Here is a 15253-nt window from a genome sequence, read left to right on the forward strand (position 1 = left end):
CGTGGTCTTCCCGTGACAGACGCGCTCTGGTGCGTATCTCGTTTTCCGCCTCCGTACCTAGCTTTACCCTGGGCACCGGCAGAGGTAGGTCCCTCAGATGCCGTTGTGACCGACCGTGGCCTCGGGGGACCGAGGCAGGTACCCACGGTCGCAGGGTCGACCGGGGCACGTGTCAGGGAGCAATGCAGAGGGCCGGGCAGTCCTCTGTCCACCATCTGGCGAGCCCTCCCTCCAGGGCCTACTGAGCTCCACCGCGTGCTCAGCACCATGCTGGGCGCCGGGGAGGGCGGCCACAGGCTCTCTGCTCATGGCCTCGCGGGGAAGCGGTGAGCCAGTCCCACAGATGAGCGCACAGACGCAGCTGTGGCAGGGTGGCAACTGCTACTGGGGGAGGCCCGTGGCGCCATCTCGGCACACGAAGAGGGGTTCAACTTCAGGGCCAGTTCAGAGAAGACGTCCTCGGGGACGTGCCCACGGTGCCGGGACAGTGACAGAGAGCAGGAGTCAAGTTTGGTGAAGGAGGGAGAAGAGGACGGGGAGTGCTGGAGAGGCACCGGAGAGGTGCAAGGAGCCACCAGGTCTGCGGGAACCGGGCCTGCGCACTGGGAGGCCAGCCTGCTCGGGAGGGACGGGAAGGGGGGACACGTGACGAGGTCAGCTGCGCATCAGCAACGTGGAGGGTGGACCAGAGCGGGGCGGGGTCCCGGAGGGGGTTGAGGTGACAGGGGGTGCTAGAAGCCAGCATTTGCACCAGTGGGGGCTCCCGTCACTGGGGCAGGGGCCGGGGCTCGGTTTTCTCATCAGTAAGCCAGGGGGACATGCGCCTGCTTACTTCACGGGGCATCTGAGAGAAGTTAGCAGAACGAAGGACATGGAAACACTCTATAAGCTGTGAAGTCCTGGGGTTACTAATCAACACTGTCACTCTTCAGCGAATCTTCTGCTGTCCTGTGCTGAGTTCCACTCAACTGCTGGGATAACACTGCATCTCTGGAGTGCTTCTGACTCCCGGGGCAGGCGGGGCCCTCTTCCGTGTGTCTTTATAACTCACAGTAACTTGGCCACCACGTGTGCACTGGGATGATCCGGGGTCCTTGGCCGGACACTGGGCTCCCTGGGGCAGGGGCGGCATCTGCCTTGTCCGTCCCCACGTGTCCCTAGCCCTCAGCACGGTGCCGGAGACAAGGCCTGTGGCCGCTGAGTGTCTGCTCAGCCAGTGAGTGGTGGGGGGCAAGGGCCGGGCCAGGCTGGGCTACTCCCCTTCCCCCAGCTCTGTTGTCTTTCACCGGGCGTGGGCGTGACCGTGACACATGGAGATGGACGCAACCAGAAGCTCTTCACAGAGGCCCGAGGCGCCCCGGGAAGGGCGGGGTGTGGCGGGGGGGTGGGGAGCGGTTCCCAGAGGGGGTCTCACCTGTGGCTGAGGTTCTTCTCTCTAGAGACTCCTGACGCTGTTGCTGGTGCTGGGTCTGCTCCATCACTTGTCTGGAAGACAACAATGACAGAGCGGGTCTGACCTCGCGATGCCGAGAACAACGTGGCTCTGTGTGCGGGAGCCCAGGCTGCAGAGTCGGGTTCCGTTGGCATTCCCTGAGAGCCCCGGGCTGGGGGCCCTGGCAGCGAGCTTGCCTCGTCCGCCCTGGCCCTGATGGCCGGGCGTGCTGCCCTCACTTCAGGGAGGTGGCGCACGTGACCGGTTCCAGGTCCCCAAACAGGCGAGTGCCGGCAGGCCCCCTCGAACAGTCCCAGGCACACCTGGACGGGGAGGCCTTCAGGAAGGCTCGGGTGACCATCCGGCTGAGTGACCGAGCTTTTCCCCAGGCCGGGCGTGCCCATCTGGCTTTGGGGGCCCTGGGGCCACAGCAGACCTGACCTCAGGGTCGTTCATTCTCAGGACACCTGACTGCGTTCCCCGGAACGAGTTTCAGGCGTCGCCGGTTGCCAGGAGACGTGGACGCTAAGGCTGCCTGTCCTCATTCTTTCTACCACAGAGCCAGCCGCAGGCCAGGCTTCCATCAGAGAGCCCTTTGGTACGCTCAGTGCACTGCTCTGTGTGCCTCGGCGGGAACTGGCCTCCTAGCTCCTGAAGGCAGAGCGACCTCGGGTGCTCGTAAAGGCGGGTCGAGTGAGGACACTGACCCACAAATAGGTCCTCAGAATCCGGGACTGAGGTGCTGGGGCAGACCAGGGACAGCAGCAAGGCTTCAAGTCGGCGTGAGCCAGCTCCACTTAGCTGTGCCCATGAAACACGGGGTCGGGGGATGCTCTCACACCTCCTCCGGGCTCAGCGGGAGAGCGCACTGGAGGCACGCGGTGGTCTGGCCGTGGGCGGGGGAGGCGGGGAGGGCGGCCGGCAGGGCGGGAGGGTGCTGGCCTTGCGTCTGCACGGCACCCTCGGTCTGCGGTGAGCTGGTGCCGGTCCGGGGCCGGCCCCGCGCCTGGCCCGTGGCCGCTGCCCAGTAAGCACTTTGTGAAGGAACGAGTACATGGGGCTCGTCCAGCGGCTGGCGCACAGCACCTCCTCCAGAGGGGACCGTCTAGAGGGATGGGCCCTTCTGGCCCCTGCTCTGGGAGCACGGCTCTGTGACCACGGGTAAGTCACTCCCCTTTGTTGGGCCTCTTCTCCGCAGAGTAAGCACGAGGGCACGTGTTCTCGGGGGCTCCGGTGAGGACAACGTGCGAGCCCGACAAGATGGTGGAAAAGACCCTGCTGGTAGGAGAGGCTGGGAGAGCTCCCGGCTGTGTCTGCATCAGCGTCTCTACCGAACTGCGGCAGCGTCACCCGGAAGAAGCTCCAACCTTCCCAGCAGGATCCATAGGCTCAGAAGCCCTTGGCAAAAGGGAGGCTTTTGGAAGTACTTAAAAATCAGGTGTGGGCTTCAGACCCTGTTTGTGAGCGAACAGAAGGCTCCTGTGCTCGGAATCCCCACCGCACGTCTGGCCCCACGTTAAGTCACCTCTCCCCTGGCCTCCCTTCGTGTGAGGTGACCAGCAGGAGCAGGGTCCCCTGCCCTGTGGCCTGGGTTAACTCCTGCAGTTCACAGAGGGGCCTGCAGGGGATGCTCTGGCCCACGGACAGCGGACTGCAGGCGGCCTCGCAAAGGAACTCTGGACTCGGCTGGTGGGTCAGGGGAACGCAGGGTGGTGTTTAACCAGTTCTCAGGGATCTGTTAGGACTCATCTGCCCCGAACAGTCATCCCTGGGCCTGGTGGGGCTCACGCACGCCCCTCTCGGGGTGGAGGCGGCCAGGGCACCCGGCAGAGCTGGGACCACGCTGGCTGTCGGTCCTGGTTCCGCCTCTAACTGCTCATGACTTTGGGCAAGTCCTTTCCACTCTCAGCTTCAGCGGGCTCGTGTGAGAACAGTACCAGCAACAGGAACCCCGGAGGGTCAGCGTGAGGGCTAAACGAGGCAAAGCCTGTAAAAGCCTTTCATAAACTGCAACATGCTCTATCCTGAGAGGCCAGGAGACAGGCCCAGGGAACTGAGAGACGAATGGGAACTGATAAAAGGAGTCTCCCCCGCCTGTAGGCAGTCTAGAAGCACACTGCCATCTTTACCTCATTTCATGGAGGTGAGCAGAGCAAGGATTATCGCTGTTCTCTTCCAGTGGGAGAGTGAGGTCTAGAGCAGGAACTTGCCCAGGGTTACAAAGTACACCGTTGGGGCCAGAAGGCACCCACAGGTTACGGGGTTGTGGCCCTCGCTCCCTAGAGCGGGTGACAGGCTAGAGGAAGACAGGCCCCGGAGACCCTCACAGCTAGCTGAGCTGGGGGGGACGTGGCCTCCCCGACTCCCGGCCCAGGGTTCCATGGGAGTCTGGCTGCAGGCCCCCCCCCACCCCAAGAACCTCGGCACAGCCTGGCTCCAAGCCTATCAGAGGGGCAGAGCCCCTGGCCCCGCCTTCCCTGGCGACGTGACCTGGGGAGGCTGCTCCCTCCTTGGCCACCGCGGTCTCTTCTATAACTTCAGGACAACGGCACTGGCCCTTCCTCCCTGTCTGAGCACTTTAGAAGCTCCTTGGAGGGGTCGGGGGTCACCTTACGGCCCATACTCCACGGGCTGGCAAATGCAACAACACAGCCCTGGCCAAGCGGTCAAAAAGCTGTGATCCCCAAGGGCGCTCATGGCCTTTGTCCACCTTAATCCCAGGTGGGAGGGGCGGGGGCAGGGGGTTAAGATCCTCCCGAGAGGCTGTGGCACCCGCCCGAGGCCACAGGAGGGTCGCGTCCGCCCGTCTCCAGCAGGGTGGCCTCGGCCGCGTTACTGCACCCTCCCCAACATCACAGCTCTCCCTACACATGTGGGAGGGCTGAGTTCAGTCCCAGGAACGCACCTAGGATGCCGCAGACCGGCCGTCCCCATGAGGCCACACGTTCCCTCCCTCGCTCTGGCCAAGCAGCCACAAACGTGCTCCCTCTTCCCTCTGGTCAAGCCTGTCCACCTCCCCCCGCCCCGCCCCCCGCCCCAGTGTGTGTCTCTGGGGTCCTGGCCCTGCCGGGCAGGGGGTTACCTTCTCTGGATGTCCATCTCGTCAGGAGAGGGGCCATTCTGCACCTGACGCTGGGTGGAGGGGCCTGCGGGGCAGAGAAGCACAGTGGTTAGTGGGTAGAAAGGCCCCGGCAGACCAACCCGCAACGCTCCCCGTCTCTGCTCCCCCTGGCCTGCAGGAGACCCCCTGACCTCTCAACAGGTACACCACCATCCCTATCCTGTCCCCCTCAATCGCCTCTCTGCCCGTCTCGGCGCTCTTCTCTCGGGGCCAGGGAACAGGACCGCGTTGCTCACACGGCCGAGACGGCCCTTCAGCTGCAGAGACCCCCTCCTTCCCTCTCAAGCTGTGTTTGCTGCGACCTCACGTCCCTCCGTGGCTCCGGCCTCTGCACGTCCTACAAAGCCGTTCCAACCCAAATCGCCAGTGTGCTCGGCATCGCCAAAACCCAAAGGAGGCATTCCGTCCCGCCCCCTTCTCTCTGGCCCGCCCTTTGGGCACAGGAATGGCCCTGGCGGCGGGTTAAGCGTCAGAGCCAGGGATTTCGCACCTGGTCTGGAGGCGCCACAGCCCGTGCCCCTCACCGCGGCGCGGGGCCCTCCTGCCTGCATCTAGGAGCCTGCGGCTGTGGGTGGGAAGGAGACAGCGAGGCCCAGATGGCAGAGGCTGTCACTGAGCGACCGCGAAGCTTTCCGGGCCACACCCTTGCCCTGGACCCTGAAGGCAGGGCCCAGGGCAGTCCAGGTCGGCTACCTGTGCCCTATGTTCGGGTGGGGGCTGGTGCGGTACCACATTTACAAGAAAAGGTAGGCTTCTGCCCCAACCTGAGAAAGAGCTGATTGTTCCTGGTCTTTACCAGCTCAGGTGTCACTGGGGAGCTGCACAGAGTCAGTGACAGGGCAGAGAATCTGGGCAAGTGGGTCTCATACTTCCCTGACGGCACAGGGAAGGGGTTTGTCTCCTCCCAGGGATAAAGTGGCAGTGATGCTCAGCCCACAGCAAACTCCATGACATACAGAAGGTTCTCCCACAGGCGCTTCAAGCCGCTGAGGGATTAGCAGGTTGTCCCCCGGATCAGGGGCACGGCGGGACAGAGAGCAACAGAATCTCAAAGCTGAAACAGATCGTCCGATTCCAGGGCAGCCTCCTGCCCGGCCCAGGAGTGTCCGGTGTGCCTCCCAGGCAGGTAGTCCGGCGTAATCCCAGCTACGGGAGCCCCTACCTCCGAGACCACGTGCTCTCTCTTACACCGAGGTCTCAAGCCTGCCCACCCTCGGAGGCCCTGTCTCCGCCATCAGGTGGGACACAGCATGGGTGGAGTCTTTCCACGACCAGAGTGAGCCTCCACCTCTGGCTGTTTCTGGACCTTGCCGTCCTGGGCCCCGGGATCCGTTCCGGTCAAGTTTTAGGTGGTGTCCTGGCTCCGGTGTGAATGTTTCAGCCGGGGAAGGAGGAGGACCCGGGTGGTGGGCGGTGGGCCCGCTGCTCGGTGGGAGGAGATGGCCTTGTGGGGCTCCAGGGAAAATGCCTCCCTGGGTGGACCCGGCCAGCCCCGCCCCTGCTCATTGGTGCCTTCGGCTGCTGTCAGACGGCGGCCAGGAGACGGTGCCTGCACGCTTTTACAGACGCGACCTTCGCAAGGATCTGGCGTGGCGGCCTGGCACCCGACGGGCACCAAACCAACGCTAGTTTTCTTTCCCTGTCTCTAAACGCATCTTTAAAATTAAGTAATTAGCATGTAATTGTGCTCTTTTTTAAAAGTCGGTTTTTCTGGCTATAAACAGCACGTGATGTGTGTTCGGTGCGCGCATCAGAACAATTAAAAGAAATTACAGGACGAATCCTCGTCGGGGACCTTCTCTCTCCTATTGGGCAAGGCCCAGGTCTTGGGGCCGCTCCCTCCTAGTGCTCAGGACCAGGCACACAGTGCCGCGTGCGCGGTACAGGCACTTTCCCGATTCAGTGAGAACTCCTCCCCACTCTCGCGGCCCTGGCAGGCAGCCCCCGCGAGGACCCGTGACAGGCAAGGGCGTGGCCCGGCAAGGGGAAGTGACCCGCTCAGGGTCTCACAGACAGCAGGTGGCGGAGCCAGACTCAGACGGCCTGCAAAAGGCCACGTCTGAGGGAAGGGGCTGCGTTCCCCCAGACTGGACAGGTGTCCCCCGACCCCGACCCAGAGGCTCCGTGCCTCTACCCACTCGTCCCGGCTGAGGCACGAGGGATTCAAGACACCTCAGCTCCTGGTTCTGGGAATCAGGCCTGAGCCGCTCAGCCGCTGGCTGGACTTCTGGAAAACTGGCCCCTGCCTCGCTCCAGGGCCCGGCCTCTGCTGCTGAGCCCATGTCTGACTCTGGAGTCGCCCTTCCTCCAGGGCTGAGCCCCTGTCCTGGAGACCCTGTCTGTCACCTGGTCTGAGGACTGGAGAGCCAGGCCCCACCCTGGCGCTGAGGTCGCGGGATGCCCTGGGCTCTGCCAGTCGCTCAGAGGTCTCTTCATCTGGTGGCCTGGTCTGGCCTCGGTCACTAGGAACATTTGTCAGGACCCCAGGAGGCAGCCGACAGCCTGCACAGTGGTTCGTGGTGGTCCTGTGCTGGGGTCCCTCATTCTGCCTGCTGGGCTGGACTTCCTCCTAACGCCCTTAGCCAGCCTGTCCCTCCAGAGGGTGCAGGACAACCGTCAGGAGCCTGGCTGCTCCCAGGGGACCCTGGTCCCGGCACTGCAGATAGCTTTCAAAACAGCTGGAATTTTAGTCATGACAGAGCAGGAAGAGACAATGCTTGGCATAAGACGATGCACAAGACCTTCCACTCTTCCCAAACTAAGAAAACGTTAGTCTCTTTCGAGCTATGAGGATCCTTAACACCAGGAAGCACGGTCCCTTCATCTCAGAGGTGGGGGCCGGGGCCCGGGCCCGGGGAAGGGCCCACCAGCGTCACACGGGGTATCTGCAGGAGACGTGAGGCTCTCGCTGTCTCCGTACTCCTGGCCTATCCCACCCACTGGCCCCAGCAGCCCCAGCGGTGGAGGCAGGGAGGAGGGACAGGGAGGAACTCCTTCCGAACTGTCTAAGGCTCCTTGGGAAACCTCCTAGCACAGCGCACGTGCTTCTCCGGGGGAAGCCTCAGGGTGGGAGCCCTGGGGGGCTGTTCATCACCCCCATCTGTCCCGCTGTTCTTTCCAGCAAGTCCCCGTGTGGGGGGACTGGAAGCCGAGACGGAGGCGTGCAGAGTCCCCCACACCACGGAGTCACCTCAGGCCAGCCGCACCTCTGCCTTCAGGGTCCAGCTGAGCGGGCAGGTGGAGGCCCGGCCTGCTCCTCCTCCGGCTGCCCACTTGGAGTCAGTTACAGGGTCTCACTGCAGCCCTGTCACAGATTCTGAGTCCGCCCGCCTCTCCACCCCCGGGGCTGCCTCGGCATCTCTCTGCTGGGCCCGATGCCTCGGTCGGCCGACAGGACCCTCGGCTCCGCTGTCTCCCTGTGCTTCCCGCCCCTCTTCCACGCTGATGTCACAGCCTCTGCGGTCTGTGGAGAACACAAGCCTGATCCTCAGGGCCCCGGCCCCGCAGCCGCTGCCCCTGTCCTCGCCTCCGCAGCAGCCCTTTGGCATCTACTCCCTAAGTCTGACCACGTGCCGTGCTCCGCACCTCTCTGTCCTGTGCGGGGTACTGTCCGCAAGGCTCAACTCCACAGTCGCCTCTTCCAGGAAGCCTTCCCACATCCTCTCACGCTCCTTGACGCTCGACCCGCAAGGGCCTCTGTCTCAATTTTCTCACTAACGCTTTGTGAGCAATCTTCTCCTCCCTGTGAGGTCTTGAGTTTCTCGAAGGCAGAGACCACGCCCCTTCCTCGTCACTGTGTGCGCAGCGCCCGGCTCACGCCGGACGCCGGGGATATTTGGCTGACTTGAGTCGGGACGGTTAGAGGGAACTCGCGACCGCCAGCCCGGCTGGGAGAAGCACAGGAAGGGACGGGGCTGACCTCGCTGAGATACAAAGAAAAGCACTGAAGAGGTAAGCCACAGAAACACAAGCAATCCCCAGTTCAGGCTTGTTCAGAGAGCAGGCCGACCGGGGGACGGTTCCCGGCCAGCACCAGGACCCCACTGCTGGCCGGACGCCTGGGGGCAAGCCTCAGAGACAGACAGCCTGCCCCAGCCTCTCACAGGCCATTCTGTTCGACGTGCCCCTCGGCTCTGCACGCAGCTGCGCGTGGACTCGCGGTCACTTTCTGCGGTCGCGCGGCGCCCCTCTGCACACGTACGGCAGACACTTGTTTGGGGAGATCACGTTCAACGGCCCCCTCTCCACAGGTACCGAGCTGGGTGGGCCGGCGGGTGAGGCGGCCCAGGGTCGGCAGGGAGGAGGCCTGGCCAGAGCTCTGCCCCGCACGCGGGAGCCGGGCCTCGTCGTCTATAAAATGACAGTCAGCACGAAGCCTAAAGCCTCACACAGCTGCTGTGCGGAAGAGATGCGATGCACGGAGAAGCCCCCTGTAAACCACAAAGGCCTGCACAACATGCGTTTTTGTTAGTGTTTTAACGCAGATGGTCTGGGCGGCCTCTCCACGGAGTCCAAACGTCTCACCGATCACTGACCTGGCTGCGTCCCGCGTGCTCGCACGGCCCTTTACCCCAGTCGGGCTGCTGCTGCTCTCAGGAAGGCGCCTCACGGTCCACCTACAGAGCGCTGCCTTCGCTGCCGCCGCCGCCGCCCGGCTGGGCCCACCGTGGCCCCGCAGAAGGCGTTGCTGGTGTCTCTGGGAGGTGAGGGGGCTCACCAAAGGCCAGGGGCCTCCCTACGATGGCCCCGGTGTCACAGCTCGTTGCGTGTGGGAGGTGGCCTGGGGCGCCCACCAAGTCAACCCTCACCCTCCCTCGCTCGCCTCCGACAGGTTTTGCCAAAGTGAAAACAAAGACCCTACGGGCCTCGCAGACGAGCAGGAGGGAGGAAAACATGAGGTGGGGTGACACAGGTGCCTGTGCACGACCGGCGTGTGGGCCCCGAGGCCGACACGAGAGCTCGCAGCGGGGGGCAGGCCAGGGCAGGGGGCCTCCCGTCTGAACACCGAGAGAGGGACGGGGACAGAGGGCGCGGCCCACGCCGACACTCGCCTCCAGGCCCCCGCCGGACGGGGACGCTTCCTGGGGAAGGCACTGACTTGCTGCCGTCTGGGAGGCCGCTTTCCAGACAGCTTTAAGTCCCCCCGAACACCTGCTTCTACAGAGCACGGTGCAGACCCGGAGGAGGACCGTTCAGCCCCACGGGTCAGTGAGCTGGGGGAAGACAGGGGAGAAAACAAAACCGGAGCCATGGACTCCAGCCAGGGGCCCACGGGGGAGGGGCGACGCGGAAGCCTGGCCAGAGGGGACAGGGCTGGCCTTCACGCCACAGAGGCTGAGAGATGGAGCGTAGAGTCAATGTGACTGACCCGAGGCACTGAAGTCAGCCGGACCGAAGGGGAAAGTGGGGCCAGGGGGTCTGAGGTCATCTCTGAGGGACGGCCCTCTCCCCGTGGCTCCGGGGGGACTTGGGGCCGGCCAGTCCCACTCGGTTTCTCGCCCGTGAGCAGGGTGTTAATGATCACCACACCCTTCCCAGGGCTGTTCCGAGGTGGGATGAGACCACGCCTGGCGCTGGTACTCTCTAAAGGCTTCTATACCTTCTGTCTTCGACGTAAGGATCTGCCAAGGGCTCCCGATGCGACGTGTGACCATCCTCAGGAAACGGAGGGGGGCAGGGGTGAGCAGCTCAAAGAGGGAAACCCGGTGGCATGACCCGGCTCCAGGAGAATGAACCAGATGTGGCCGATGCCCCACTCACACCCCCCAGCCTCGCTGCTGGGCCCGGGTCCTGCTTGGCTGCATGGGTACCTCCTTGTGGGGACCCTGCTGGCGCCGAGCTCCCTGTCCACTCTGCCTGTACGTGCCAGGACAGACAGCAAAACGAACCCAGGCCAACAGAGTGGTCTGACTTACTCTCCAGGGACTTAACCGTTTTGTTCTCTGTATTCTCAGCACATAATGTCGTTCTTGGCATACGGTCAACACTCAGCAAATATTTGTTGACTAAACGAACGATTACGCCCCAGGCAGACTGTGTGAAGATCTCTAGCCAAATGTTGAGACTACAGCAGGCGCCACATTCTTAAAGCTCTCATCTCGTGGCTGGAAACAGTCCGTGGCCAAGCTGGGGACTGTGCCCCATAAGCCCTGAGACACTACAGCAGGAGAGACACTGCAGGTCGCCAACGGAGGTGGCACTGGGAAACCACAGATGGGATGAGGGAAGAGGGGACCCGAGTTTACTGAGCAGCTACTACGTGCTGTGCACAGGCTCTGTATAGGGTTCTCACCGCTGCTCTTCCTCCTGGTGGGCTGGAGTCCTGAGGGCCCAGCTCCCAAGGGTCCCCCGTGGGACCAGACAGGCGGTCTTTCACGTGCTGGCCTAGAGGCCTCTGTGCAGCAGACGGTGCTCCTGCCCGCTCCAGGCCCCACCCCAGGGAAGATGGCCCAGTCCTCCCGCTACCCCTCATTCCCACTTTCTAGTCCCTCCCCATGCCCGGCTGGCCTCTCCTGGACTGCTCCAGTGTCCACAAATCCCCTTCAGGGTGAACCTGGAGCCAGGACACCCCAGTTCTTGTTGGGGTTCTGCTCTAAGTGGCCAGGTATCCCGGGGAGTCCCTCCCATCCCTGGGCCTCAGTTTCCCATAAAGGGAGAAGGATGGAACCAAGGATCACACAGTTCTAAATCTCTACAATTTAAAAGGACAAAGAAGGAGGGGCCCCGGGTGGCTCAGTCGGTTGAACGTCCGACTTCGGCTCAGGTCACAACTCACGGTTCATGAGATCGAGCCCCACGTCAGGCTCTGTGCTGACAGCTCGGAGCCCGGAGCCTGCTTCGGATTCTGTGTCCCCCCTCTCTCTCTGCCCCTCCCCCGCCCGCGCTCTCTCTCAAAAATAAAGATTAAAAAAAATAATAAAAGGACAAAGAAGGAAATACCCCAATATGGGGAGGAGGCTGTGGGATCGTTTCCCTCTTTTTGAACTTCCAAATGAGGTATGAGTAGATGCACCACCATATAATAAAGAAGCACAGGGCTAAGAGTCCCCAGGGAGGACACAAGTGCTCCTGTGTGACTCCATCCCCGTAAGTCTGGTGCTGCAGCAAGGCAGATGGGGGGGCCCTACAGCTCCTGGCCCGGGTGCCCACGTTAAATTATACAGCCTGAGGTGGGCAGATAAGCCGAGGCATTGCCGACACCTCCTCCTGAGAGAGGCTGTCCTTCTGCCCGTCCATTAACATTCATGAGGCTCTGGGACGCCAGCCTCCCTTCTCCTCTGGGACAGAAGGGACAGGCTAGGTTTCGAGTTAGCCTCTATAGGAAAGGCATCCCCTGGGCCTCCTGAAAAAGAGGGAACCTGAGATCCCAGGACAAAGGATCTAGCACCTGCTCAGTGATGCTTGATGGAATTTCTGGCCGGCGAAGGACAGCTACCTAATCTGGGCTGGGCAGAGTCCCAAGCCCCTCTGAGGCCCCCTCCGCCCCTCTGCCACATCTCTGGCTGGCTCCTTCTCCCTCTGGAGGGTCCCTGCATTCTGGATTGACTTAGGGCGGCACTTTGCACCGGGGGCAGGCCTCCCAGACCAATTCCTTAGCATTCCTCCCCATCTCGTTTCCAGGCCTCTGCTGCCGAGCAAGCTAGTGTCCGTGTGGGAACGGAGTCTGTGATCCGGGCCTGAGTCCTCAGAGGCGCCTCGCCAAGGCCACACAGGAATTGGTGGCAGAGCTGGGACCAGCGCCCGGGACAAAGGTCTCCTAGCCCAGGGCTCTGGCCGGACAAGCAGCTGTCTCCGCACCTTCGCGCTTAGGAAACCAGGGTGGCGGTGCTGAGCCCCACTCCTGCACTCGGCTCAGCAGTAGACAGATCCTGACTGCCACTGCCGTCTCCTGCTTTGATGAGAGACGGTTCAGTCGCTTGCCTGAAAGTTACCCCGCGTGAATCTTCCAGCGCCTTTCCTCCCGAGGCCTTACCAATGAATCGGGGCTCACAGAGGGCTGATGCGTGAGCCCACCTGTGTTGTTTCACTCAGAGCACCAGGGCCAGCTGTCATCCGCTGGACTCCTGTAACAGACCCTCATTCCTGAGCCCTCCCGTTACGGTTCAACCGTCACCCCACGGTGACCAACGTCTAGAGCTGTAGCAGAGAGGCCAGCGTCCAAACGGCCCGTAGCCCTGGAAGGTCAGCCTGTGTAGATGCGGGAACCGCGTTTCGGAAAGGCCGCACGGTGAGGAGCACCCGCCTGGAGCCTGCAGAGGACGGGCCTTTGCCCTGTGCCGGCCTGGGTGCAGGCGAGCAGCCCCACCTCCCTGTCCCTGTCCTGGCGCATGGGGCTCCTGAGGCCCGGGGGAAGGGAGGACTTGCTCGCGGGGGGAAGCGGGGCTGGGACCCAGGCTCCCAGGGTCCAGGCCGGGACACTGCCAGCCAGCCTGCCTCATCCACTCGGGCTGTGCTCCCCAGGCCACTCACTTTCCAGGTGAAGTAGCCGTTTCCTAACAAGCTCGCTTCAGGACAAAGAACCAACCTCGAGAAGAATCTCAGACGGAACGAAGTACAATGAAAATACATCGCGCCTTTACAGTGTGAGTCACAAAGCGCCTTTACAGGATTCTGGTCATTGATCTGCTCAGCTATCCAGGGCGGGGCCTATCAGACCTCTCACAGGTGGGGAAACTGAGGCTCAGAAAGGGTGAGCAACCACCCGAGGCCACACGCGCCTCCAGCGACCGGCGCTGCCGGGACAGCAGCCGTCTCCCGAGCCCGGTCTGCATGCAGCTGCTTCTGTCCGTGCTTCGCAAGGCCTCCGTGAAAAACAGCATTTACCCTCTGGTCAGCCACTGGCAGGCGCCTCGTCCCAGGAGAGCTCATGCCCACCACCCCAGCAGCTGGGAGCAGGAGCAGGGGCCCGTGAGGAGCAGGGAGGAGCCCCCACAAGGAGAAGGGAAGAGTCCCGGGGAGGAGCTGAGAGGAGCCCCTCGTGAGGAGCGGGGTGGGACCCCCTGCGAGAATGGGGAGGACCCCCCTCAAGAGCAGGGAGGAGAGACCTCCTGTGAGGAGCAGGGAGATCCTCTGTGAGGAGGGAGGAGGAGCCCCCATGAGGAGCAGGGAGGAGCCCCCCATGCAGAGCGGGGAGGAGCCCCCGTGAGGAGAGGAGAGGAGCCCCCCATGCAGAGCGGGAGGAGCCCCTGTGAGGAGCAGGGAGGAGCCCCCATGAGGAGCAGGGAGGAGCCCCCCATGCAGAGCGGGAGGAGCCCCTGTGAGGAGCGGGGAGGAGCCCCCTGTGAGGAGCGGGGAGGAACCCCCATGAAGGGGGGAAAGGAGCCCCCTCATGCAGAGTGGGGAGGAGCCCCCGTGAGGTAGAGGAGAGGAGCCCCCCATGCAGAGCGGGAGGAGCCCCTGTGAGGAGCAGGGAGGAGCCTCCCATGAGGAGCGGGGAGGAGCCCCCATGAGGAGCAGGGAGGAGCCCACCATGCAGAGCGGGAGGAGCCCCTGTGAGGAGCGGGGAGGAGCCCCCGTGAGGAGCAGAATGGAGGCACCCCGTCACCTACAGCTCACTCTGCAAAGCACGGTGCAGTGGCAGTGGCAGAAGCAGAAGCAGTGGAAGGTCCACTCTCTGCTGACCATTCCGGGCAGGCCCCCGGGCGCAGTCCAGGAGGGCGCCTCTCGCATCCCGGCCACTTACCCGTCCTTCCTCGGCCACCCGGCTCAGGCAGTGGGAAACCGATACGCCAGCCAGCCGTCAAATGGGCTTCACTGCCTCAATCTTTAATGAAGCCTCCCAGCTAACCTATCAGAACCGTCCTGCCTACCTGATTCTAGCAGGTTCTGGGGGCTGTGGAGAAGCAGCCAGACCCCTGTGGGGCCAGCCCACGGGCCGTGGTGACACCAGGTGTCTGCCAGAAGACCCCTACCCCCCCCCCCCCCGCCCCCGGCTCTCCTCTTGTCCCTTGCAGGCAGTGGGACGGGACAGTGTGGGCACGGAGCCAGAAAGCAACGGGTAAGCGGCCAAAGGCAGAAGCCCAGGCACTGTTTGCGTAGACCACCCGCTCTCCCCAGGCTCCCTGGGCATCCGTGCTGCTGTTCCTCGCTCTTCCTTCCTTGCCGTCATGTCTGCTTCCTCCCAACCAGTCCCTGCCACTCCTGCTTTCTTTCCCAGCCGGATCGGCTCCAAGGAGCTCAGTCCTTCGACCTGCCAGCAGGCACGCCTCTCTCCCACTGCCCTGGGACCCCTTCCTACTGCCACACCTGTGGGCACAGTGGCTGTTCCTTCTGCCAGGAACACTCGCCTGCACTTCCCGGGACCCATAGAGCCCAGGTGAAGTGGGTCCCTGTCCCTGTGGAGCGTTCCCTGGCTCCTCAGGTGGCAGGAAGGGTAGCTTCCCCCTTGTCCCTTTGCTGCTCCGCTGTAGCGTGCTGTACCTTTGTGCCCTAGGGAACGCGCCCACTGCCGATACCGGAGTTCCTCCACTGTTTACTCCACTGGACTGTGAGCCTGACAGCAAATCCCACGCCTGTACCTTCTTGTCCCCAAGCACCCTGCGCAGGGCCTGGCGGGAAGTGCGCAGGGAACGTCTGTGTGGCCAGCCCAAACCTGGCGTCACACTCTCCTTCGGAAACGGGTCAGCCCCTCTCAGTAGAGCAATGCTAATCTCCCCAGTCCCACCAGGCTTAACGCTCTGCCCTCTACCGGTCTCCAGGGA

The 15253-nt window shown here is 63.0% G+C and overlaps 1 protein-coding gene across 3 annotated transcripts in view; it reads right to left on the reverse strand.

Annotated features, from left to right (window-relative positions):
- Nucleotides 1–15253, reverse strand: part of EVL (Enah/Vasp-like) — a 151854-nt gene that overhangs the window by 16111 nt on the left and 120490 nt on the right. For all 3 annotated transcript variants that reach the window (XM_086708822.1, XM_086708821.1, XM_025918839.2), the window contains exons 4-5: nt 4515–4578; nt 1415–1485 (exon numbers count right to left, since the gene is read on the reverse strand). In XM_086708822.1, the coding sequence (XP_086564948.1) occupies nt 1415–1485; nt 4515–4578 (135 nt within the window). The remainder of the gene's footprint in view (nt 1–1414; nt 1486–4514; nt 4579–15253) is intronic.

The sequence above is a fragment of the Puma concolor genome, chromosome B3 (assembly GCF_028749965.1).
Source record: "Puma concolor isolate L17-30 chromosome B3, mPumCon1.1.hap2, whole genome shotgun sequence".
NCBI lineage: Eukaryota > Metazoa > Chordata > Mammalia > Carnivora > Felidae > Puma > Puma concolor.